The sequence below is a fragment of the Patagioenas fasciata genome, chromosome 22, assembly GCF_037038585.1.
Source record: "Patagioenas fasciata isolate bPatFas1 chromosome 22, bPatFas1.hap1, whole genome shotgun sequence".
Taxonomy (NCBI): domain Eukaryota; kingdom Metazoa; phylum Chordata; class Aves; order Columbiformes; family Columbidae; genus Patagioenas; species Patagioenas fasciata.
The window spans coordinates 5,407,290-5,430,066 of record NC_092541.1 but is presented as its reverse complement, the minus strand read 5'-3'; the positions used below and the strand labels follow the sequence as shown (position 1 = coordinate 5,430,066).

Sequence of the window (22,777 nt, the reverse complement as noted above, 5' to 3'; positions counted from 1 at the left end):
TGAATTCAGTTGTCCCCCATCATTGTAATTCTCTTCTGTCCATGTCCTCCCCAGGACCATGCTGAAGTCCAGACAAACTCTTGTGCCCAGCCCTTCAGGAGACACCGCCGCAGCCCTGTCCAAAATGTCTCTCCAGAGCTACTCTCACTTCTTAGCCAAGCACCCTTGATGGGGCACTTGAGGCACTGTGAGACCCTGTCATATAGCGGGAAATCAAAGGCAGCATAAAGAGAAATAGCAGCACGTGTGATGTCATTACCTGCAATGTTACCATTCATTAGGAGCATGCAGGAAAATTGTGGCTTATGCAGTGTGTGCCTTTGAGCCCAAGGCCATGTGAAGACAGAAGAAAAACCAGTTCAACCGGTCACTCCCTCAAACAGTTCAGTCACCTCCTTCACCTTAGGAACAAGGTGAATGGGAACTGCCTTTAGACCAGGCAGGAGGATCCCTTGGTTCAGGCAAAGAATCTTTTTCAGCTTCCCAGCATCTCCAGAAAGCGGGGACATAGCATGCATCAAAGCAAAGCGATCATATGTCCAGGGTATAGAAGCACAAATGTCAATTGACATTATCGCCCACCAACCCCACAGGGGAGCAAGAGCAGGAGAAAGAGACTGCTTGTGATAGAATATATAGAAAGCTGAAATAAAGCATGGAAATGACAGACACTCGTGGCCCTTCTAACTACCATAACTGTTGCAAATCCAGGAAGATCTTGGTTGGCTTCCAGGCACCCACTCACCTGGGTCTCTCGGACCACAAGCAAGATGCTGCTGCTGAGAGCCCCCTCCCCAGGACGGAGACTCTGCTTGCCTTGCCACCATGTGTGTGAGTAAAACTTCTCGCAGGATTGCGAGTATATTTATACTTTCCGTTCACATATGCACGCGTAACTGTCCGTGCTCAATATGAGCACGGGTAAAATTAATCCTCGCATAATCGCAGGTGTATTTTCCTCCCATGCTTCCACATAAAGACGTGCAACTTTCCGTGCACATTTGCTTGCGTACTTTCTGTGCTTAATACAAGCACGTGTACTTTCCGTGTACATTTGCACGTGCAGCTTTCCGTGCTCAATACGAGCACGTGTATAAATTATTTCCTCGCACAATCGCGAGTGTATTTTCCTCCCGTGCTTCCACATAAGCACGTGTAATATTCCGTGTACATTTGCGCGTCTAAGTAAATTAACCCTTGCAGGATTGTGAGTGTATTATAAATTTACCCTTGCAGAATCGCGAGTGTACTAACTTTCCGTACTCACTACGAGTACGTGTGTCTCTTTAAGAATAATCCCGCACCGTGTTCAGGCAAGTGTGTATTCCTCCCAGACTCAGAGACGGTTCCGGCATTGTTTTGGTGAAGCCACATGCGTGCACTCTGTGGACTTCCTGTTGTATTAGTTGCTGCCCCTTAATAATTTTCCTTAACTGATATCCGAACCTGTATTTAAGTCACTTTTAGAGTGCTAAAATGCTGCTTCTCACTGGTATAATAAAAGTTGTTTTGGACCCCATTGTTCCTTAAACGAACCTCGGGGTGCCTCTGTGGCAGTATGTTTTCCCAAATGGCAGTCCTAGCAAACAGGTGGGAAACATACGAGTGTTGCCCATTTTCTGACAACTTTGCCACAAAGAAGCCCAGAGGAATGACCCAGGTGCACATCAGCTCCCTGCACAGGATGCCACAAGTACTTGGGCTTAAACTTTCGCCTGTGCTGACGTCTGTCTCCTCTGGAAATCCTGGGCTTTTCATCCCAACACTTACAGAAGCCTTCGTAATGAAAGCACGTGGCAGAAGCCAGGAAATGAAAAGGCGGCAGCGCAGGAAACTAGGACACAGCCCATACCATTAGCTGATCAGTTTTGCATTCACCATGAACTTGTCAGAAAATTATTACTTCCACAAAGGGAGCCTGGGCCTGAGGCAGAGCAGGACTCCTATAAAAGGCAGCCCAACTCCCTGCTCTCTCATCCACTTCTCTCGCCTCCTTCTCCTTGGGAATCAGGTGAGTGTGAAGTCTCTTGTCCTCCTCCTTCGGGATCAGGTGTCTTTCCTCAATGTGTGTCTCAGCTGATACGGACAGTTCCTGCCCTGGTGTGGAAGCTGCTTCTCATGGGAGAGGGAAGGGGGAGAGAAGGTCTTCTGCAGAGAGATGCTGGTACTAAGTGGAGGTGTCTCCTGGGATTTGAGGTGGGCAGCATATGCTGGGCCAGGAGGTGCCTTGGCTCCACGGTGGTTGGGTGCAGTGCTGCTTCTCATGTGCCTCCTTGTTGCAATTCTCCCTGTCTTCTCTGTCAGGTGAGCCTCTGTCCCAGAGACATGTCCTGCTGCAACCCGTGCGTGCCCTGCCAGCCCTGCGGCCCAACCCCACTGGCCAACAGCTGCAATGAGCCCTGTGTCAGACAGTGCCAGAGCTCCACCGTTGTCATTGAGCCCTCCCCTGTGGTGGTGACCCTGCCCGGCCCCATCCTCAGCTCCTTCCCACAGAACACCGTTGTGGGTTCCTCCACCTCTGCTGCTGTTGGCAGCATCCTCAGCTCTGAGGGAGTGCCCATCAACTCTGGGGGCTTTGACCTCTCCTGCATTACCAGCCGCTACTGTGGCAACAGATGTCGACCCTGCTAATCTGCTGGCAACATCCCTGGGAAGAACCTCCCAAGACCTTTGAATATGGTCTTTGAAAGGAGATAGAGCTTCATGGCGTTGCATTCAGAGCTTTGAACCATTGTTTACTTCTTCCACTGAAGTCTCTTACTCTTTCCCCTGCTTTTTCTGTCTTTCAAGGTCAGCCAAACAGGGACCTGTTTTTCTCCCTCCCTCTGCAGGGCAGGCAGAATCACTCCCTGCTGGATTTTCCCCACATCCTTGTGGCTGCACATGGTGCTCTCTGTGAGCCATCTGTTTTCTTCTTCAGTCTCATTAAAGTTGTACTGCATCCAAGTCTGGGCCTGTGAGTCCTCTTTTGCTCTTCTCTAACTCTTCCATTTTGCTCAGGGAAAAATGTAAATGAAGGGGAGGGTTGGACTTGCTGCACTGTATTTTCTCACTTTGCAACACAGGAAATAGATTTCATATCTTAATGAATAAACTCTGTCACGTTCTTTCTGCTCTGGTCCATATCCCCACCTCACCCTGTTATGGTCAGATCTTTATCTGGGGTGAGTTCTCTCAGGCAGAAACCGGGGCTGGTTTGTCTATCTGAAAGCAACAGAAATAATAGATTTAACCCACCATGTCTTTGTTTCTTCCCTCTTGTCTGGGTTCTGATTCCTTCTGGTCATGTACTGGGCCATATCAAAGGAGAACAAGACACCTGTAACTCATCTCATTCCCCTTGATTTCCATTCCTCCCAAGGTGGACTCATAGCCCCATGTGTCATTATCTTCTCCATATATGTTTTAACCCTGTTGGAGAATGACCTTCATTTTTCTGCCTCCTCATATTTTCTTTGTGGAGACCTGATACACCACCACTGTTTTGTTAGATGTTATGTAGGCTTATTTACCGTGAAGAAAATAATTTGTGTTGCCTGCTGACTGGCACAGTCATTTTGATGTTTTCCTGTCTTCCTGGCTATCACTGATTTCATGATTCTTTCAGTGATGTCCTTTAGTTTTGATGTCACCATGTGCAAACTTATCCATTTCCAAATTCTCATGAAAGAGAAAATCTCTTTCCTGCAAACCCTGGTAGCATGGACACTTGGATTGTGGTCATCTTCACACAGGTGCCACTTCTGCTGCTGACCCTTCCTCATCAAGAAAGCCACCGCTGGGGTCCCACAGCTTTGATTCAGCCTTCACTGATCCTTATCCAGGAGCCACCACCACTTTTGTATATGTGTCTAATTGGATCAAAGGGCGGGAGAAACTGTCCTCTGAGGGAAGACTGTAGGAGATGAGTCTTTTCTCACGGAAGAACAGAAGGCTCAGGGGTCCACATCTCAGTATTCCAGTGCTTAATGGGTATCTGGAAAGAGGGCAGAGGCTCTTTCATTCACAAGGAGCCACATGGAGAAGACAAGGGCCAGTGAATACAGGTTGCAATAAAACAGGTTTTATCTTGAGAGAAGAAATACCATTTTTATAGTAAGACCAATCATTCACTGGAATTACATTCCAGCAATGTGGCACACTCCCCATCACTGGAAGTTTCCAAGATGTGATTGCACAGGGTAGTTGTTAATCTCATCTTGTCTCTCTTTCCCATGAAAGATTGGACTGCATGATTTTTAAAGGTCTCTTCCGGTATGGAGTATTCTGTGATTCTGTGACCTCTCAATGATGTCCTTCAGTCATGATGAATTTAACTGAATGCTGGTGCCTTTGTCATGGCAAAGAGGTGCTCAGAGAACTGAGATGCAGTATCTGCCTTGTGCACCATCCGTTTCTTGCTTTACAAACTGAGAGAAAGACCAAGAAACCCTGCCCACTTGGGCGAATCATTGTCGCTGCAGTGAAACCCTGATAATGCAGTGTTGCAAAGGATATTTTCAACATAGGATATGGACAGAATAGTATTACAGTGATGAGGGACAATTGAATTCCGGGTCCCTGTTTGCTGACCCTGAGAGAAACCTGAGTTTTCTTGTGTAACTGGTGCACATTGTGCTAAGCCTTTCACGTAATCACGGAACAGTTGAGGTTAGAAGTCAGCTCTGCAGATGACCTCACCCAATTTCTCTGCTAGAGTAAGGTCAGCTAGAGCACATTGGCTAAGAGCTCTATTGAGACAGGATTGTAGTATCCCTGCAGACAGGTCGTCACAAACTCTCTGAACAACCTGTTCAAGAGTTTGACCACCTCCACAGTTAAAAAGCATTTATTTGAAGCTGCAGATACACAGTGGGATGTGACACAGTGGTAAGGGTTCTTCAAGGCAGACAGAGACCCTGTGTTCCCTTTCCACCACTGGTCACTCACTGAAGAGTTCCCACCTCACTGGGTGCCTCAGTGACCCCAAATCCCACAAGGGGAGAGGTCTTTCCCCACAGCTGTCCGAAGGGAGCCAGGTGTGGAGCAGTGCACAGCCAAGACCCTCAGCCAGTCCAGAGGTGCCTTCTTCTGTCTACCGCTGAGAGGTGTCCTATGCAGGGGATGTGCCATCTCCCAGAACACTTTGAGGACCCTGAGGAGGATCTTTCTCTCCATCATTCGGGGAGGAGGAAAGGCACTGTGGTGTGAGCCAGAATGCTTGCATTTAAGGAAAAACATCCAGTTCTGGGCTCCTGGTTTAAGAAGGATGAGTAAATAGCGGATGGAGTCCAGTGGCACACAACAAAGATCATCAGGGCCTATTACGAGGAGAAACTGAGAGAGTTGTGTCCAGCCTGGAGAAGGCTGAGAGACGATCTTGTTAATGTTTACAAACATCTCAAATGTGGATGTCAAGATGATGGTACCAGAATCCTTTCAGTGGTGCCCAATGATAGGATGATAGGCAATGGGCACAGAATAAAGCACAGGAGCTTCCATTTGAATATGAGGAAAATTTCTTTTCTTCTAGGGTGACAGAGCACTGGAACAGGTTACCAGGAGAATTTGTGGAGTTTCCTTCTCTGGAGAAATTCAAAACCCACCTGGACACATTCCTGTCCAATCTCCTATAGGTGTACTTCCTTAAGAAAGTGGGTTGGAGTAGATGATGTGGAGAGGTCACTTCCAACTCCAAACATACTGTGATTCTGCCAGTGGCTGCTTTCCTCTATGTGGTGTTGCTAGCTGAACCTGGAGTTCTCCTTTCATCCTCGAGGTCATAGGGCTGAGAAAGCTACATCTCTTGCATCATAACCATGGCCAAATGACCACATCCATATGTTGAAAAAGCAGTTCAGTGAGTCCCTACTTCTGCATTCTTCTTGCTTTCTCCCTGAGCAAAATGGAAGAGTTAGAGAAGAGCAAAAGAGGACTCACAGGCCCAGACTTGGATGCAGCACAACTTTAATGAGACTGAAGAAGAAAACAAATGGCTCACAGGGAGCACCATGCGCAGCCACAAGGATGTGGGGAAACTCCAGCAGGGAGTGATTCTACCTGCCCTGCAGAGGGAGGGAGAAAAACAGGTCCCTGTTTGGCTGACCTTGAAAGACAGAAAAAGCAGGGGAAAGAGTAAGAGACTTCAGTGGAAGAAGTAAACAATGGTTCAAAGCTCTGAATGCAACGCCATGAAGCTCTATCTCCTTTCAAAGACCATATTCAAAGGTCTTGGGAGGTTCTTCCCAGGGATGTTGCCAGCAGATTAGCAGGGTCGACATCTGTTGCCACAGTAGCGGCTGGTAATGCAGGAGAGGTCAAAGCCCCCAGAGCTGATGGGCACTCCCTCAGAGCTGAGGATGCTGCCAACAGCAGCAGAGGTGGAGGAACCCACAACGGTGTTCTGTGGGAAGGAGCTGAGGATGGGGCCGGGCAGGGTCACCACCACAGGGGAGGGCTCAATGACAACGGTGGAGCTCTGGCACTGTCTGACACAGGGCTCATTGCAGCTGTTGGCCAGTGGGGTTGGGCCGCAGGGCTGGCAGGGCACGCACGGGTTGCAGCAGGACATGTCTCTGGGACAGAGGCTCACCTGACAGAGAAGACAGGGAGAATTGCAACAAGGAGGCACATGAGAAGCAGCACTGCACCCAACCACCGTGGAGCCAAGGCACCTCCTGGCCCAGCATATGCTGCCCACCTCAAATCCCAGGAGACACCTCCACTTAGTACCAGCATCTCTCTGCAGAAGACCTTCTCTCCCCCTTCCCTCTCCCATGAGAAGCAGCTTCCACACCAGGGCAGGAACTGTCCGTATCAGCTGAGACACACATTGAGGAAAGACACCTGATCCCGAAGGAGGAGGACAAGAGACTTCACACTCACCTGATTCCCAAGGAGAAGGAGGCGAGAGAAGTGGATGAGAGAGCAGGGAGTTGGGCTGCCTTTTATAGGAGTCCTGCTCTGCCTCAGGCCCAGGCTCCCTTTGTGGAAGTAATAATTTTCTGACAAGTTCATGGTGAATGCAAAACTGATCAGCTAATGGTATGGGCTGTGTCCTAGTTTCCTGCGCTGCCGCCTTTTCATTTCCTGGCTTCTGCCACGTGCTTTCATTACGAAGGCTTCTGTAAGTGTTGGGATGAAAAGCCCAGGATTTCCAGAGGAGACAGACGTCAGCACAGGCGAAAGTTTAAGCCCAAGTACTTGTGGCATCCTGTGCAGGGAGCTGATGTGCACCTGGGTCATTCCTCTGGGCTTCTTTGTGGCAAAGTTGTCAGAAAATGGGCAACACTCGTATGTTTCCCACCTGTTTGCTAGGACTGCCATTTGGGAAAACATACTGCCACAGAGGCACCCCGAGGTTCGTTTAAGGAACAATGGGGTCCAAAACAACTTTTATTATACCAGTGACAAGCAGCATTTTAGCACTCCAAAAGTGACTTAAATACAGGTTCGGATATCAGTTAAGGAAAATTATTAAGGGGCAGCAACTAATACAACAGGAAGTCCACAGAGTGCACGCACGTGGCTTCACCAAAACAATGCCGGAACCGTCTCTGAGTCTGGGAGGAATACACACTTGCCTGAACACGGTGCGGGATTATTCTTAAAGAGACACACGTACTCGTAGTGAGTACGGAAAGTTAGTACACTCGCGATTCTGCAAGGGTAAATTTATAATACACTCACAATCCTGCAAGGGTTAATTTACTTAGACGCGCAAATGTACACGGAATATTACACGTGCTTATGTGGAAGCACGGGAGGAAAATACACTCGCGATTGTGCGAGGAAATAATTTATACACGTGCTCGTATTGAGCACGGAAAGCTGCACGTGCAAATGTACACGGAAAGTACACGTGCTTGTATTAAGCACAGAAAGTACGCAAGCAAATGTGCACGGAAAGTTGCACGTCTTTATGTGGAAGCATGGGAGGAAAATACACCTGCGATTATGCGAGGATTAATTTTACCCGTGCTCATATTGAGCACGGACAGTTACGCGTGCATATGTGAACGGAAAGTATAAATATACTCGCAATCCTGCGAGAAGTTTTACTCACACACATGGTGGCAAGGCAAGCAGAGTCTCCGTCCTGGGGAGGGGGGCTCTCAGCAGCAGCATCTTGCTTGTGGTCCGAGAGACCCAGGTGAGTGGGTGCCTGGAAGCCAACCAAGATCTTCCTGGATTTGCAACAGTTATGGTAGTTAGAAGGGCCACGAGTGTCTGTCATTTCCATGCTTTATTTCAGCTTTCTATATATTCTATCACAAGCAGTCTCTTTCTCCTGCTCTTGCTCCCCTGTGGGGTTGGTGGGCGATAATGTCAATTGACATTTGTGCTTCTATACCCTGGACATATGATCGCTTTGCTTTGATGCATGCTATGTCCCCGCTTTCTGGAGATGCTGGGAAGCTGAAAAAGATTCTTTGCCTGAACCAAGGGATCCTCCTGCCTGGTCTAAAGGCAGTTCCCATTCACCTTGTTCCTAAGGTGAAGGAGGTGACTGAACTGTTTGAGGGAGTGACCGGTTGAACTGGTTTTTCTTCTGTCTTCACATGGCCTTGGGCTCAAAGGCACACACTGCATAAGCCACAATTTTCCTGCATGCTCCTAATGAATGGTAACATTGCAGGTAATGACATCACACGTGCTGCTATTTCTCTTTATGCTGCCTTTGATTTCCCGCTATATGACAGGGTCTCACAGTGCCTCAAGTGCCCCATCAAGGGTGCTTGGCTAAGAAGTGAGAGTAGCTCTGGAGAGACATTTTGGACAGGGCTGCGGCGGTGTCTCCTGAAGGGCTGGGCACAAGAGTTTGTCTGGACTTCAGCATGGTCCTGGGGAGGACATGGACAGAAGAGAATTACAATGATGGGGGACAACTGAATTTAGGGTCCCTGTGTGCTGGCCCTGAAAGAAACCTGAACTTCCTTGTGTTGCTGCTGCACCTAGAGCTCTGCATTTCACAGAATCATGGAATTGTTGAGGTTGGAAGGCACCTCTGCAGATGACCCTGCGCAATATCTCTGCTAGAGTAAGGTCAGCTCGAGCACATGGGCGAAGAGCTCTGTCGAGACTGGATTGGAGTATCTCCACAGCTAAGACTCCACAACTTCTCTGAACAACCTATTTCAGAGTTTGAGCACCTCCACAGTGAAAAAGCATTTCTTTGGACCTGTGGATGAGCAAGTGGGATGGGACATAGCAGTAAGGTTCTGCAAAGCAGGCGGAACCCCTGTGCCCCTTTCCACCACTGGTCATTCACCGCAGAGTTCCCACCTCACTGGGTGTCTCAGTGACCCCAAATCCCACAAGGGGAGAGGTCTTTCCCCACAGCTGTCTGATGGGAGCCAGGTGTGGAGCAGTGCACAGCCAAGACCCTCAGCCAGTCCAGAGGTGCCTTCTTCTGTCTGCCGTTGAGAGGTGTCCTATGCAGGGGATGCACCATCTCCCAGAACACTTTGAGGATGCTGAGGAGAGTCTCTCTGCCCTCATTTGGGGAAAAGGAAAGGCACTGTGGTGTAAGTCAGAGTGCTTGCATTTAAGGAATAGCATCCAGTTCTGGGCCCCCTGTTTAAGCAGGACAAGGAATTACTGGAGGGAGTCCAGCGGTGGGTTATGAAGATGACCAAGGCCTAGAGCATCTTTCTTACGAGGAGAGACTGAGACAGCTGTGTCAGTTCAGCCTGGAGAAGGCTGAGAGACGATCTTGTTAATGTTTACAAACGTCTCAAATGTGGATGTCAAGATGATGGTACCAGAATCCTTTCAGTGGTGCCCAATGATAGGATGATAGGCAATGGGCACAGAATAAAGCACAGGAGCTTCCATTTGAATATGAGGAAAATTTCTTTTCTTCTAGGGTGACAGAGCACTGGAACAGGTTGCCCAGAGAATTTGTGGAGTCTCCTTCTCTGGAGAAATACAAAACCCACCTGGACACATTCCTGTCCAATCTCCTATAGGTGTACTTGCTTAAGAGAGTGGGATGGAGTAGAAGATGTGCAGAGGTCCCTTCCAACTCCAAACGTACTGTGATTCTGTCAAAATCTCTTCAGAGGAGCACCAGTGGCTGTTTTCCCCTATGTGCTGATGCTAGCTGATGCTGGAGTTCCGCTATCCTTCTCCAGGCCATGATACCCAGAAGCTACATCTCCTGCATCTCAGACATGGCAAAAGGTTTGTAAGAACTGGTTTGAGTCAGTATGTCACTACAGGCTTGGAAAGAGAACTTATGGCACAGCTGGACTTATCTAATGTTGCTGACACTTGGGATCCTTGGCTCTTTCCAGCGTTGATGCTCTTTACGGGTGTCATTGGCTACATACCTCATGTTCACCACCTTTCTCCTCCCACCCTCTCCAAGCCTCATCCTCTTTCCTGTAGCTGCTGGCTCTGGCCAAGGGTCGGTCATGGAGCCAGGTGAATCCTGTCACTTCAAAGCTTTTACAGGAGTCCGGAGCAAGGACCCTGGGAAACAAATCAGCCCTTCTGAAGCTACCTGGAGCCAACATGAAATAAGTTGTCCAGGGTTAGGCATTCTCCTCATTGAGAACAGAGTGCTGTGGCCCTGTCCCTTCACTCTCAGACAAGGGGCTGAGACTATGTCAAGGCCTGCCACTGAAGCAGAGGAGTGTCAATGAGGGCCTTGGAATGGTTAGGCACAACTATGTACACACACACATGCACTAAACACGTATCCAACATGCTCATGTGTGCAACAGGAATTTCAGAGATGCACAGACACAAGCAAATATGCACGAGGCCAGAGACACGCAAGGAATTGTACGGGCAAATAGAAACACGGTCTCACCAGAGGTACACAGGTGTGTGCACAGCCAGGCAGACAAGAACATGGATGTGTATGTAGGGAATCAAACAGACTGGTACACAATCATGCGAACAGGTGCATTATTGCAGATCAGCACATAGCCATGGGTGTGACTGGGGAACTGCCGGGGACACCCCCTCCATAGGAGGGGCAGGGCACTCTAAGCAGGGCAGATGCACTCGCAGCATTGCTTGAGGAGTCTCAGGGATGCATGGACTGCTCAGAGAGAGGAGAAGGCCAAAGAGGTTGCAATTTCCTCCTGAGGGCAGCTTAGGGTGAAAGAGAGATGGAAACATGAGTTGCAGCCCACCCACCCAGGAATATGACAGCCAATGACTGGTGGAGGGAGCCAGGAGAGAATGAGAGAGGTCATTGCACACAGTCACAGGAGCCCTTGGGGATGAGTCAAGGATTGCAGGGCTTGGAGCAGTTGGGACCCTTCCTGTCAGTAAGATCATACAAAAGAACCCAGCAGAGTTCCCCAGGCTGACATCACCTGCCTCCACTGGACCCCTCTGGCTCTTAGTCCCTGTCTTCTGAACACAATGATTCATCCTTGCCCCAGAAATCCCAGGATTTCTCATCCAGTCTTCAAAAGAAGCATCTGCGAGGCAATGGGCATGAACTAAAAAGATATACATAGTGACATGAGTCCAACCTGGAAATCCTTAGGCCTTTAATCCCGGCACTTACAGAACAGAATTTCATATAGGAAAGTATGTAGCAGATGCCAGGAAATGAAAACGCGGCAGTGCAGGAAACCAGGACACAGCCCATACCATTAGCTGGTGTGTTTTGCATTCACCATGAGCTTGTCAGAAAATTATTACTTCCACAAAGGGTGCCTAGGCCTGAGGCAGTGCAGGACTCCTATAAAAGGCAGCCCAACTCTCTGCTCTCTCATCCACTTCTCTCGCCTCCTTCTCCTTGGGAATCAGGTGAGTGTGAAGCCTCTTCTTGTCGTGCTTCTGGAACAAGTGTCTTTCCTCTATGTGTGTCTCAGCTGATGCGGTCTGTCCTGGCCCTGGGGTGAGAGACATTTTCCATGGGAGAGAGAAGGGGATAGAAGGTCTTCTGCAGAGAGATGTTGGGACTTGATGATGGTGATTTGATCTGGGATTTGATGACGGGATTTGATCTGGGCAGTGTATGTTGGGCCAGGAGGTGCCTTGTGTCCTCTGTGGTTGGGTGTAGTGCTGCTTCTCATGATCAGTTCCTCATGATCTATTTCCCTCCTGCCCTCTCACCCAGGTGAACCTCTGTCCCAGAGACATGTCCTGCTGCAACCCGTGCGTGCCCTGCCAGCCCTGTGGCCCGACCCCACTGGCCAACAGCTGCAATGAGCCCTGTGTCAGGCAGTGCCAGAGCTCCACCATTGCCATCCAGCCCTCCTCAGTTATTGTGACCCTGCCTGGCCCCATCCTCAGCTCCTTCCCACAGAACACTGTTGTGGGCTCCTCCACCTCTGCTGCTGTTGGCAGCATCCTCAGCTCTGAGGGAGTTCCCATCAATTCTGGGGGCTTTGACCTCTCCGGCATTACCAGCCGCTACTGTGGCAGCAGATGTCGCCCCTGCTAGAGATACTCTCAACATCCTCGGGCATGGAACTCCCAAGACCTTGGAACATGGTCCTTGAAAGGAGACAGAGATCCACGGTTTTGCATTCAGAGCTTTGAACCACTGTTTCCTTCTTCCACTGAAGTCTCTTACTCTTTCCTCTGCTTATTCTGTCTTCCAAGGCCAGTCTAGTTGTGACCTGTTGGTCTCCCTCCCTCTGCAGGGCAGGCAGACTGACTCCCAGCAGGAGTTTCACCACATCCTCTTGCGTGTCCATGGTGCTCCCTGTGACCCGCTTCCTTTTCTTTTTGAAACTCATTAAAGTTGTGTTGCATCCAATCCTGAGTCTCTGAGTCCTCTTTTGCTCATAGAGAACACTTCCTTTTGTTCAGGGAAAAATATGGATCAAGGGGAAGGTGGGACTCTCTGCAGTGGAAATTGGTCACTTGACACCACAGCAAAGCAGTTTCAAGTTTTCGTAATTCAACTGGCTGGAGTTGCTCTTGAGGGACAGTCAACTTAATGACTTAGACAGTCTATTTGCTTAGCTCTCTTTGGCAAAGACATAGGCATTTCTTACCCAACATTCTCTGCTCTTTCCAGTTACACCTGATGTATTCTCCAGCAACAATCTGCATTAGACCTAAAAGGGACTTTTCTCATTTAAAATAAGCAATTAAGAATGAGGCAATTAAGAAACCAATGCACCCAGGAACTGTCACACATCCAGTTACGTGCAAAGGGAATCTGCCATTCCACGGCAATGGTGAGTTCCAGCAGAGCAGAAGTGTTGGTCAGAGCTCTGTCAGGTCCTTTCTGCTCTGGACCATATCCACACCTCACCCTGGTATGGTCAGGCCTTTATCTGGGGTAAGCGGGTTCTCTCAGTCAGGAACAAAGGTAGTTTATCCCTCTGGCAGCAACTGAAATAGTAGATTTAACCCACCACAGCTTTGCTCCTTCACTCTTGTCTGGGTTCTTATTCCTTCTGGTCATGTACTGGACCATGGCGAACGAGAACAAGAAACCTGCAAATTGATCTCATTCCCCTGGGCTTCCCATCCCTCCCAGGGTGGACACATGGCCCCATGTGCCATTGTATTCTCCATGTATCTTCTAACCCTGGTGGAAAATGACCTCTATTCTTCTTCCTCCTCATATTTCCTTGGTGGAGACCTGATACACCGCCACTGTTGTGTCAAGAATGATGTAGATTTTCCTTGCCATGAGGAAAACAGTTTGTGTTGTCTGCTGGGTGACACAGTCATTTTGATGCTTGATCCTCTCAGTCACGTCCTTTAATTGTAATGTCACCATATGCAAACTTCTCCGTCGCAACACTCCCATGAGAGAGAAAATCTGCTTCTTGCAATCCCTGGAGCACGGGAATTGGGATGTGACTGGACAGGGTGGTAGATAATCTCATCTTGTCACTCTTTCCCATTAAAGATTAGACGAGGTGATCTTTCAAGGTCACTTCTATTACGGAATATTCTTTGATTCCCTGTCCCTCCCAGTGATACCCTTCAGTTGTGATGTCACAATATGCCACCGCACCACTGTCATTGCAAAGAAAATCCACATTCCAAAAGAGTTTACTGTAATTGAGATTCACTTTTTTTTTTTTTTTTTTTTTCAGAGAGAATAGGATGATGCATGGTTATTGTCCTCTTCATTTCCAAGACTTGTTCACCGAGAGACATAGTCTGCAGGCAGGGAATATCAAAGAGAGACATGAACCTTTGAACTTCTTCTCTAGAAGGACAATCATGATCAAGAGAAATGAGAACCCCCAAAGATGAGTCAGCAGGTCCACAAGAGACTTCCATCTAGAGTGGCAGATACAGGTACCCAGAAGAGTGTCTTGATTGTCCAGGTCTTCTAGGTGACAGCTCTCTTTGCGCGCTGAGGCACTCCATGCTGGGGTCCATTGCCTGGGCCCCAGGGCAGAGTGGGTCCGTGGCGCCATGTAGGGGCCTTGGCTTCCTGGGCTTAGGACAAATAGTTTTCCTCCCAGTGTAACCACCAAGACTGGTGCTGTTTACTGCAGAGCCTGGTGTGGGGAGAGATGTCCTACCATGAGGGCACAGCCCTGCACTTTGGTGTGCCCATGCGGTTCCCAGGGGTGAGCAGGGTCTCTTGCAGGACAGCTCTACAACCGCCAAAGACTGCACTAAAGAGAGAAGGGTCACAAAGACGATCAATGGAATAAGAATCCGCAGCGTAAGGAAAGGCTGAAAGAATTAGATATGCCCAGTTTTGAGAAGCTTAGTGGGCACCTCAGCACCATGCTCCAGTATTTCACGGGTGCCTAGAAAGAAAATGGAGACTCCCTTTCTGCAAGCAGTCACATGGAAGAAATGATGGGTAATAGGTGCAAGCCACTCCTGGGAGGAATCTGACTGAACACCAGAGCAGTATTATCCATGATGAGAACAAGCACACACTGGTATACTATCTCCAGGGAAGTGCTGGATTCTGAAACTTTGGACACCTATACGATGCAGTTAAACAGGGTACTGGACCATTTTGTCTAGCCGGTGCTTTTGCCAAGAAAGGTTGGTCCAGGACATCCTTTTCGTCTGTTTCATCCTGGTATTCTATGATGATGACGCAGATGCATGCCTGGAGAGCAGCAGGGCCCTGCCAGGTGCTGAAGGAATATATGAGATATGTATCGACCTGTGCCCAGGTGTGTTGGCCATGCACACTAGGTCAGGTAATGGAGGGGAGGGAATGAGACAGATGAGGCTGTAGTCTCTTCCCAGGTATTGCTGTTTCCCAGCCCCACTCCTGCCACCCTTTGGAGCCATTTCATCACTTAAGGCCACTGGCTATGGATTAGCCATGAATGTTTTCTCAGATGCAACAGAAAGGGCACAAAATAATATCTGCTGCAGGGAATCCCACCCTTCCGTTCCACCACTGTTTTCCCTCAGCAGACTGGAAGAGCTGCCTCAAAACAAAGGGAAACTCAAATGTCCAGGCTTGGATGCAGTACAACTTTAATGAGTGTCAAGAAGAAATGGAGTTGGTTCACAGGGAGCACCACGGGCAGCCCCAAGGATTCAGTGAAACTCTGGCAGGATGTCAGTCTTCCTACCCTGCAGAGGATAGGAGACCAGCATGTCCCTACTGGACTGGTCTTGCAGACAGAATCAGCAAAGAATGAGAGATGAGAGTTGAAGAAGTAAGCAACAGATCAAAGCTCTGAATGCAATGTCATGGAGATTTATCTCCTTTCAAGGACCGTGTTCAAAGGTCTTGGGAGTTTCTTGCCTGAGGATGTTGCCATGTCTTTAGCAGGGTGGACATCTGCTGCCACAGTAGCGGCTGGTAATGCCGGAGAGTTCAAAGCCCCCAGAGTTGATGGGTACTCCCTCAGAGCTGAGGATGCTGCCAACAGCAGCAGAGGTGGAGGAACCCACAACGGTGTTCTGAGGGAAGGAGCTGAGGATGGGGCCAGGAAGGGTCACCACCACAGGAGAGGGCTGGATGACAATGGTGGAGTTCTGGCACTGCCTGACACAGGGTTCATTGCAGCTGTTGGCCAGTGGGGTCGGGCCACAGGGCTGGCAGGGCACGCACGGGTTGCAGCAGGACATGTCTCTGGGACAGAGGTTCACCTGGGTGAGAGGGCAGGAGGAAATAGATCATGAGGAACTGATCAGGAGAAGCAGCATGGCACCCAACCACAGTGGAGCCAAGGCACCTCCTGGCCCAACATACACTGCCCAGATCAAATCCCGTCATCAAATCCCAGATCAAATCACCATCATCAAGTCCCAACATCTCTCTGCAGAAGACCTTGTATCCCCTTCTCTCTCCCATGGAAAATGTCTCTCACCCCAGGGCCAGGACAGACCGTATCAGCTGAGACACACATACAGGAAAGACACTTGTTCCAGAAGCACGACAAGAAGAGGCTTCACACTCACCTGATTCCCAAGGAGAAGGAGGCGAGAGAAGTGGATGAGAGAGCAGAGAGTTGGGCTGATTTTTATAGGAGTCCTGCACTGCCTCAGGCCTAGGCACCCTTTGTGGAAGTAATAATTTTCTGACAAGCTCATGGTGAATGCAAAATACGCCAGCTAATGGTATGGGCTGTGTCCTAGTTTCCTGCACTGCCACCTTTTCATTTCCTGACATCTTGCACATTCTTTCTTTCCCATGTGAAGTTTTCTGTAAGTGCCAGGATGAAAGACACAGGCATAAGTTGTAACCGAAGTTCTGGTGGCAACTTGTGCAGGCAGGTGATGTGTACCTGGGTCATTCCTGTGGGTTTCTTTGTGGCAAAGTTTTCTAGAAGTGGGCAATGCTTTTATGTTTCCCATCTGGTGCCCAAGGACTGTCATTTGGGACAACAAGACCTATCTTTTTCTGTAGCTCCTGTCACCTTCTTCATAGTTGCTCCTTGTTGCACGCTTGTGGTCCTCTGGTGGGAGTGTCTGACACTAGAGCAACATTAATCGTACTTTCAGCATGATTTTGCTGGACTCCTTTACCTCATGTCCTCTCTGTGCACTCTTTGCAGGTCCTCAGGGAATGACAGGATCATGTTTGGGGCCTGGTTTTACCTGGGATGCTTGAATACTGCCACTGTGGTCCCCAACATCTCCTCAACAGAGTCCCCACTTGCTGATGTTTTCTCGGCTTTCTGTGAGTGTACAGATTTTTGTGTGGTTCCATGCAGGTCTGCATGAGCACACCTGTTTCAGTCTGTACCTGTGTGACCCTCATCATGTGGACATGTGGAGATCACAGCTGGGGACTCTCCCCTGATTTGACCATGGGCACTGTAGAGGAGCATGTTGCCCTTGCCAGTTGGAGCCCATCTGCAGCTGAATGGTGGTGCCTTTGCCCTAGCTGAGAGATACTCAGGGAACTGAAATGCAGTCCCTGCCTCCTGCACCCTCTCTTTCTTGCTTTACAAACAGGGAAAAAGGCCCAGAATCCTGCTCACCTCTGCAGACCATTATCCCTGGGGTGATACCCTGCTGATGCAGTGTTGCCGGTGACTGGGATGGGACACAGGCTCCTCACATCCATGCCAGTGTCAGATGCATTTCTGCAACTCATTATCCTGGTGCTGAGTGAGGTAGCAGTGAAGAGGTCTCACCACATGGGTATTGGACTATATGGAGCAGGGTTCTAGGTATTGCTCTGCAGGTCAGTCACAGTTCCCACTTGATCAGAAAGGAACTTTTGTGAATTGACCACACCCCCCTATTCTGCTTCCCACTGTGCTGCTTAGGAGTGGAGCAAATAGTTGGAAGATGAGTCTGTGAAAAACAGTTACCAGTACCGTGAACATACTTGAAATTCTTTTGGCTGTTTCTCACCACCCTGCTCTATTTTTTATTGGTAATAGATTAAATGAATCTGCCTCAAGAGAAATATATTTTGCCTCTGGCATTAGTTGGTAAGAAATGCCTGTGTCTGTTCCTGGAGCCATGACAATTTTCACCTTATGTTCTCCTTCTGTTCCATAGAGGAGGAACAGGGCATTGAGCTGGGTGGGTTCCTGGAAGCCAGCTAAGGTCCTCTTGGTTTTGTAACACCTGTGGAAATAATGGTAAAAATTGTTTGCCACTTCCATACTTGATTTCTGCTTTCTATCTGTGCCAAGAGCAGTCTCTTTCTCCTGCTGTTGTTCCCCTGTGAGGATGGTGGCCAATTACATCAGCTGGCCTTTGTGCTCGTGTACCTGGGAACTAGTGGCAGGCTTACAGCTTTTCTTTCCCTAACTATTTTTCCCTCATTGCCTCTCTCTTCTGGCCTATCATCTCTCAAAGTTACAGAGAGAGGTCAGTACACAGCATCTGGACTGTCTTTCTAGTCCCAAGTTTCTGAGGTGAAAGCACCAAACGTTCTCTATGAGCTGTAGACATCAGGAGAGGAGGGAGCTGGCAGGAGGATCATAGTACAGGTCTCCTCTCCTGGCATCCTGGTTGGTGGTCCTTCTGTGCAAGGCTGAGCACTGGGAAAGTGCCCTCAGTTCTTCCCTGGCAGCTTTATTTTCCCTGTGCACCCAGAGATCTTCCAACAAAGATCCTCTTCCTGTGAGGGGCTGGGATTAGTGGCCGGAGGGAAAAGCAGAAGGTGGTGAGAGAGCTTCCACCATAGAACTGTTCTACCCCTGTATCCCACGATGGGATTGAACTAGTCCATGAACTGCAAAGAGAGAGCAAGGGCTGTTCATATCTGTGCTCTCGCTACAGTATCGTCTGCATCATCTTGCAGACCTATGTGAATAACCTTCTATCTTGGAGGTGACTGTTTGATGGAATTGGGGGTGTGCATTCCACAGAACACATCAATCCTACAAACCTGTGTAATGTGGCACTGAGGCTGCACAGGGCACTGTGTGGCTGTGTTTGGTGGTACAGATCCACCCCACCAGGCTGCCTGGTGATTTCTACCAAGATGCCTTGGCGTACTCACTTGGGTTACAAGTGTTCTTACCTTAATCACAGGTGCAGTGAGCAGAAATGAAGTGGCGTTCCTCACATGGTGATCATTAGATAGTCCAGAATTATGTGTCTCTTCTTGTCTTGGTTGAAGGGTGTAGCGAGCTTAGACAATTAAGCACTCCTTGCTTGGTGACCACAAGAATGGCCAACATTACTCGTCTTGACCAGAGAGTGAGTTGGCACAGCCAGACACCCCTGATTTCACCTTAAAATCCTCCTAACTGTGTCATTGCCCAGGGCAGCCCATGTGAGCTGGGATGGAAAAAAACAAACAAAGTCAATCACCTTGTGACCTTACTTAAGGTTAGACAGCATAGGCACCTGCTGGGTAGGGAGGAGGATGCTATGCAGGGGCAACAAGAGCTTCTTTGACTGAACCCAGCAGGGTCCCTCTGTTAGGAGTCAGGCCCAGAGATCCTCCTGCCTGGCCTGTAGCCACGGTGACATCAGCTCACCATCATCCTCTCTCAATGATAAACTGCCTTTCCTCTGCCATATCAAATGACCACAATCTCAGAGGACTAACAAATGACTGAAGAGCTGATATAACCTCAATTACCCTTGAAGACTGGATCCCATCCTATGTGAGAAGGGGGAGGAGAAAACCACCATTTTCCTGAATGCTCCTACTGAATGAAAACATCTGAGATAATGACATGGCACCTGCTGTTGTTTCCCTCTATGTTGCATATGTATTAAATGGTTATGTCATGACCAGTGCCTCATGGACACTTCTTTTGAGTGCTGGGATGAGAATTCCCAGGATTTCCAGAGCAAGGATGCATCAACGTAGGCAGAAGACCAGAGGGGTCTGGTGGAAGAAGGTGATGTCAGCCTGGGGACATCCGGTGAATTTTTTTCATAATCCTATTGACAGGAAGGGCTGCAATTGCTCCCAGCCTTGCAATCCTTGGCTTGTCCCCAGGGGCTCCTCTTAGCATGTGCAATGTGCTCTCTGATTCCGTCCCGGCTTGATCCAGCAGTCAGTTGTTTGAATTCAGAGGCAGGTACGCTGCACTTTATGTTTTCACCTCTCTTTCACCCTAAGCTGCCCTCAGGAGAAAATTGCAACCTCTTTAGCCTCCTCCTCTTCCTGGATAGTCCATGGATTCCTGAGACACTTAGAGCAATGTTGCCAGTGCATCTGTCCTGCTTAGAGTGCCCTGTTCCTGCTCTGGAGGGGTTGTCCCCGGCAGCTCCTCAGTCACATCCATTGCTATGTGCTCGTCTACAATAATGTGCCTGTTAGTGTGATTGTGTACCAGTCTGTGTGATTCTCTGCATGCACACTCATGTTCTTGTCTGTCTGGTTGTGCACACACCTGTTTGCCTTTGGTGAGACCATGTTTCTATTTGCCTATACAATTCTTTGCACATCTCTGGTCTTGTGCACATTCACTTGTCTCTGTGCATCCTAGTGCACACTTGAGCGTGTCGGATATGTGTTAGAAAAATCCAGTTGTGCCATAAGGTCTCTTTCTAAACCTCTAATGAGACACTAATTTGAAACAGGGGTTCCTAACCATTTGGCCATGGCTGAGATGCAGGAGATGTAGCTTCTGGGCTCCATGGCCTGGAAAAAGAGAGGGGAACTTGAGCATCAGGTAGCATCACCACCCAGAGGAAACCACACACTGGCTCTTCTCTGAAGAGCTTTTCATTAAATCAAGCATTCTGGCTCATACCAGAGTGCCTTTCCTCTTCCCCACACAATGACAGAGAGACCCCCTCAGGATCCTCAGAGTGGCCTGTGAAGTGACCCATCCCCTGCACAGAACATCTCACAGCAGCAGAGGAAACATCTGGACAGGGTGGAATGGGGGTCTTGACTGTGTGCTGCTCCATATCTGACTCCCATCAGGCAACTGTGGGGTTTTTGGTTCCACTGAGACACCTTATGAGCTGTGAACTCTCCAGTGAGTGACCAATGGTGGAAAGGGGCACAGGGGTTCTGCCTGCCTTACAGAACCCTTACTGCTGTGTCTTATCCCAGTTGTGCACCTGCAGCTCAAAAAAAATCCTTTTCACTATGGAGGCGGTCAAACACTGGAACAGGTAGTTCAGAGAGGTTGTGCAGCCTTATCTATGGAGATACTCAAAACATGTCTCGATAGACCTCTTAGCTAGTGTGCTCGAGCTGACCCTACTCTAGCAGAGGTATTGGGCGGGGTCATCTGCAGAGGTGCCTTCCAGCCTCAACAGTTCCATGATTCTGTGAAATGCTTAGCTCAAGGTGCAGCAGCAGCACAAGGAAATTCAGGCTTCTCTCAGGGTCAGCACACAGGGACCCTGAATTCAGTTGTCCCCCATCGCTGTAATTCTCTTCTGTCCGTATCCTCCCCAAGCCCATGCTGAAGTCCAGACAAACTCTTGTGCCCACCCTTTCAGGAGACACCGCTGCAGCCCTGTCCAAAATGTCTCTCCAGAGCTACTCTCACTTCTTAGCTAAGCACCTTTGACAGGACACTGTGAGGCCCTGTCATAAAGCGGGAAATTAAAGGCAGCATAAAAGGAAACAGCAGCACGTGCCATGCAGGAAAATCATGGCTTATGCACTGCGTGCCTTTGGACCTGAGGCCACATGAAGAAAAGCCAGTTCAACTGGTCACTCTCTCAAGCAGTTCAGTCATCACTTTCACCTTATAAACCAGATGAATGGGAACTCCCTCTTCTCCTCCCCCTTCTCCAGGACAGGGTCCAGCCTGTCGTACATTATGTATGGTCATACATTAGTGCTCTGAGATTTGAATTGTAGGAAAAGGAAGATGAGAAATTGTTGGTCATGGAGAGAGGCTGAGGCTGGGCTGAGGTGGCTTTGTGCCCATGCAGGAGGATCCCTGGGCTCAGGCAGAGAAATCCTTTTTCTCTGCTACACAGCATTCATCTCCCCCCCCAGCAGATGTCTTGGCTTTCTTTTGGTGGGGTTTCAGCCCTTTCCTTGCTGCATCTCTGCTTGGAAATTTCCCCCTTGGCCCCTGAGCATGCCCTAAGGATAGTGATCCCAACTTGTGCTGTCATCATGGGAGGACCCCAGTGCTGCAGGAGGCCCTGAGAGGTCAGCAGCCTCATAAGCACTCAAGGTCATTCTTCTTGGTCTGGATGGAGCTGTTCATTGGCAGGAGGCTCAGACACAGAACATGGATATGAGAATGTAAGTAGGGGATTTTAAGAGAAATGACTTTGGCTAAAGCCCAGAGCTTCATCTTGAGCTTCTCACGATGTCCAGAATGAGGGGACCTGGCATGCATCAAAGGGAAGGGATTGCATATCTGGGGTACACAAGCACAAATGTCAATTGTCATAATGGCTCACCGCCCCCACAGGGGAGCAATAGCTGGAGAAACATCTTGTGATGGCAGAAAGAGAAAACAGAAATAAAGCATGGAAATAACAAACACACATGGATCTTCTGATTACTATAAGTGTTGCAAAACTAAGAAGACCTTGGTTGGCTTCCAGGGAATCACCTAACTGGATGTTCTCTCCCTCCTCTACAGGACAGGAGGAGAACTTAAGGTGGAAGTAGTCATAGGTCCTGATAAAGACAGAGGGATTATGTGCAAGTTATCATCAGAGGCAAAAGAGCATCAACTTGGGAAGATTCATGATGCTGAAAAACATCCAAAATACCATCAAGTACTTTCCCCACATCCCCAAATCTTTTCACGGACTCCAATTCCCTCTTTCATTCCAAGTTTTTCTCTTTGCTCCACTCTTAAACAGCACATTAGGAGGCAGAATAGGGGGTTGCAGTCAGTACACAACAGTTCCTTTCTGATCAAGTACAGACTTTTACTGACTTACTGATGAAAAAGCATCACGGTTTTGGTGCTTGCCTGGAATCCACATCTACCTGTATTCCTAGACACAGCTGCTGGGGCTTCAGACTCAGTCTTTTTATGTGACATATGGAAGTCCTGGGGTTCGAACA

At 48.9% G+C, this 22,777-nt stretch overlaps 4 protein-coding genes across 7 annotated transcripts; 2 read left to right on the top strand and 2 right to left on the bottom strand.

Annotated features, from left to right (window-relative positions):
- The first annotated feature begins 1,684 nt into the window (after positions 1 to 1,684).
- LOC136111837 (feather keratin Cos1-1/Cos1-3/Cos2-1-like) lies at positions 1,685 to 2,631 on the top strand. 2 transcript variants are annotated; one of them, XM_071818035.1, is made up of 3 exons: positions 1,685 to 1,701; positions 1,930 to 2,011; positions 2,305 to 2,631. In XM_071818035.1, the coding sequence occupies exons 1-3, from the start codon at positions 1,685 to 1,687 to the stop codon at positions 2,629 to 2,631; spliced, it is 426 nt and encodes a 141-aa protein (XP_071674136.1). The 2 variants fall into 2 exon arrangements, with proteins under 2 accessions (XP_071674136.1, XP_071674137.1); XM_071818036.1 differs by lacking the exon at positions 1,685 to 1,701 and having other exon boundaries at positions 1,868 to 2,011.
- A 3,613-nt stretch (positions 2,632 to 6,244) lies between these two features.
- On the bottom strand, positions 6,245 to 16,443 carry LOC136111674 (feather keratin Cos1-1/Cos1-3/Cos2-1-like). 2 transcript variants are annotated; one of them, XM_071818048.1, is made up of 2 exons: positions 16,312 to 16,443; positions 6,245 to 6,571 (listed from the first exon to the last, which is right to left on the bottom strand). In XM_071818048.1, the coding sequence occupies exons 1-2, from the start codon at positions 16,441 to 16,443 to the stop codon at positions 6,245 to 6,247; spliced, it is 459 nt and encodes a 152-aa protein (XP_071674149.1). The 2 variants fall into 2 exon arrangements, with proteins under 2 accessions (XP_071674149.1, XP_071674150.1); XM_071818049.1 differs by lacking the exon at positions 16,312 to 16,443 and adding an exon at positions 6,865 to 7,008.
- Positions 11,623 to 12,394, top strand: LOC136111668 (feather keratin Cos1-2). 2 transcript variants are annotated; one of them, XM_065855988.2, is made up of 2 exons: positions 11,623 to 11,754; positions 12,068 to 12,394. In XM_065855988.2, exons 1-2 carry the CDS (start codon positions 11,623 to 11,625, stop codon positions 12,392 to 12,394), a joined length of 459 nt encoding a protein of 152 aa, XP_065712060.2. The 2 variants fall into 2 exon arrangements, with proteins under 2 accessions (XP_065712060.2, XP_065712062.2); XM_065855990.2 differs by having other exon boundaries at positions 11,682 to 11,754; positions 12,087 to 12,394.
- Positions 15,673 to 15,978, bottom strand: LOC139829624 (feather keratin Cos1-1/Cos1-3/Cos2-1-like). Its single transcript, XM_071818097.1, has one exon. The coding sequence runs from the start codon at positions 15,976 to 15,978 to the stop codon at positions 15,673 to 15,675; it is 306 nt and encodes a 101-aa protein (XP_071674198.1).
- Positions 16,444 to 22,777: the final 6,334 nt, after the last annotated feature.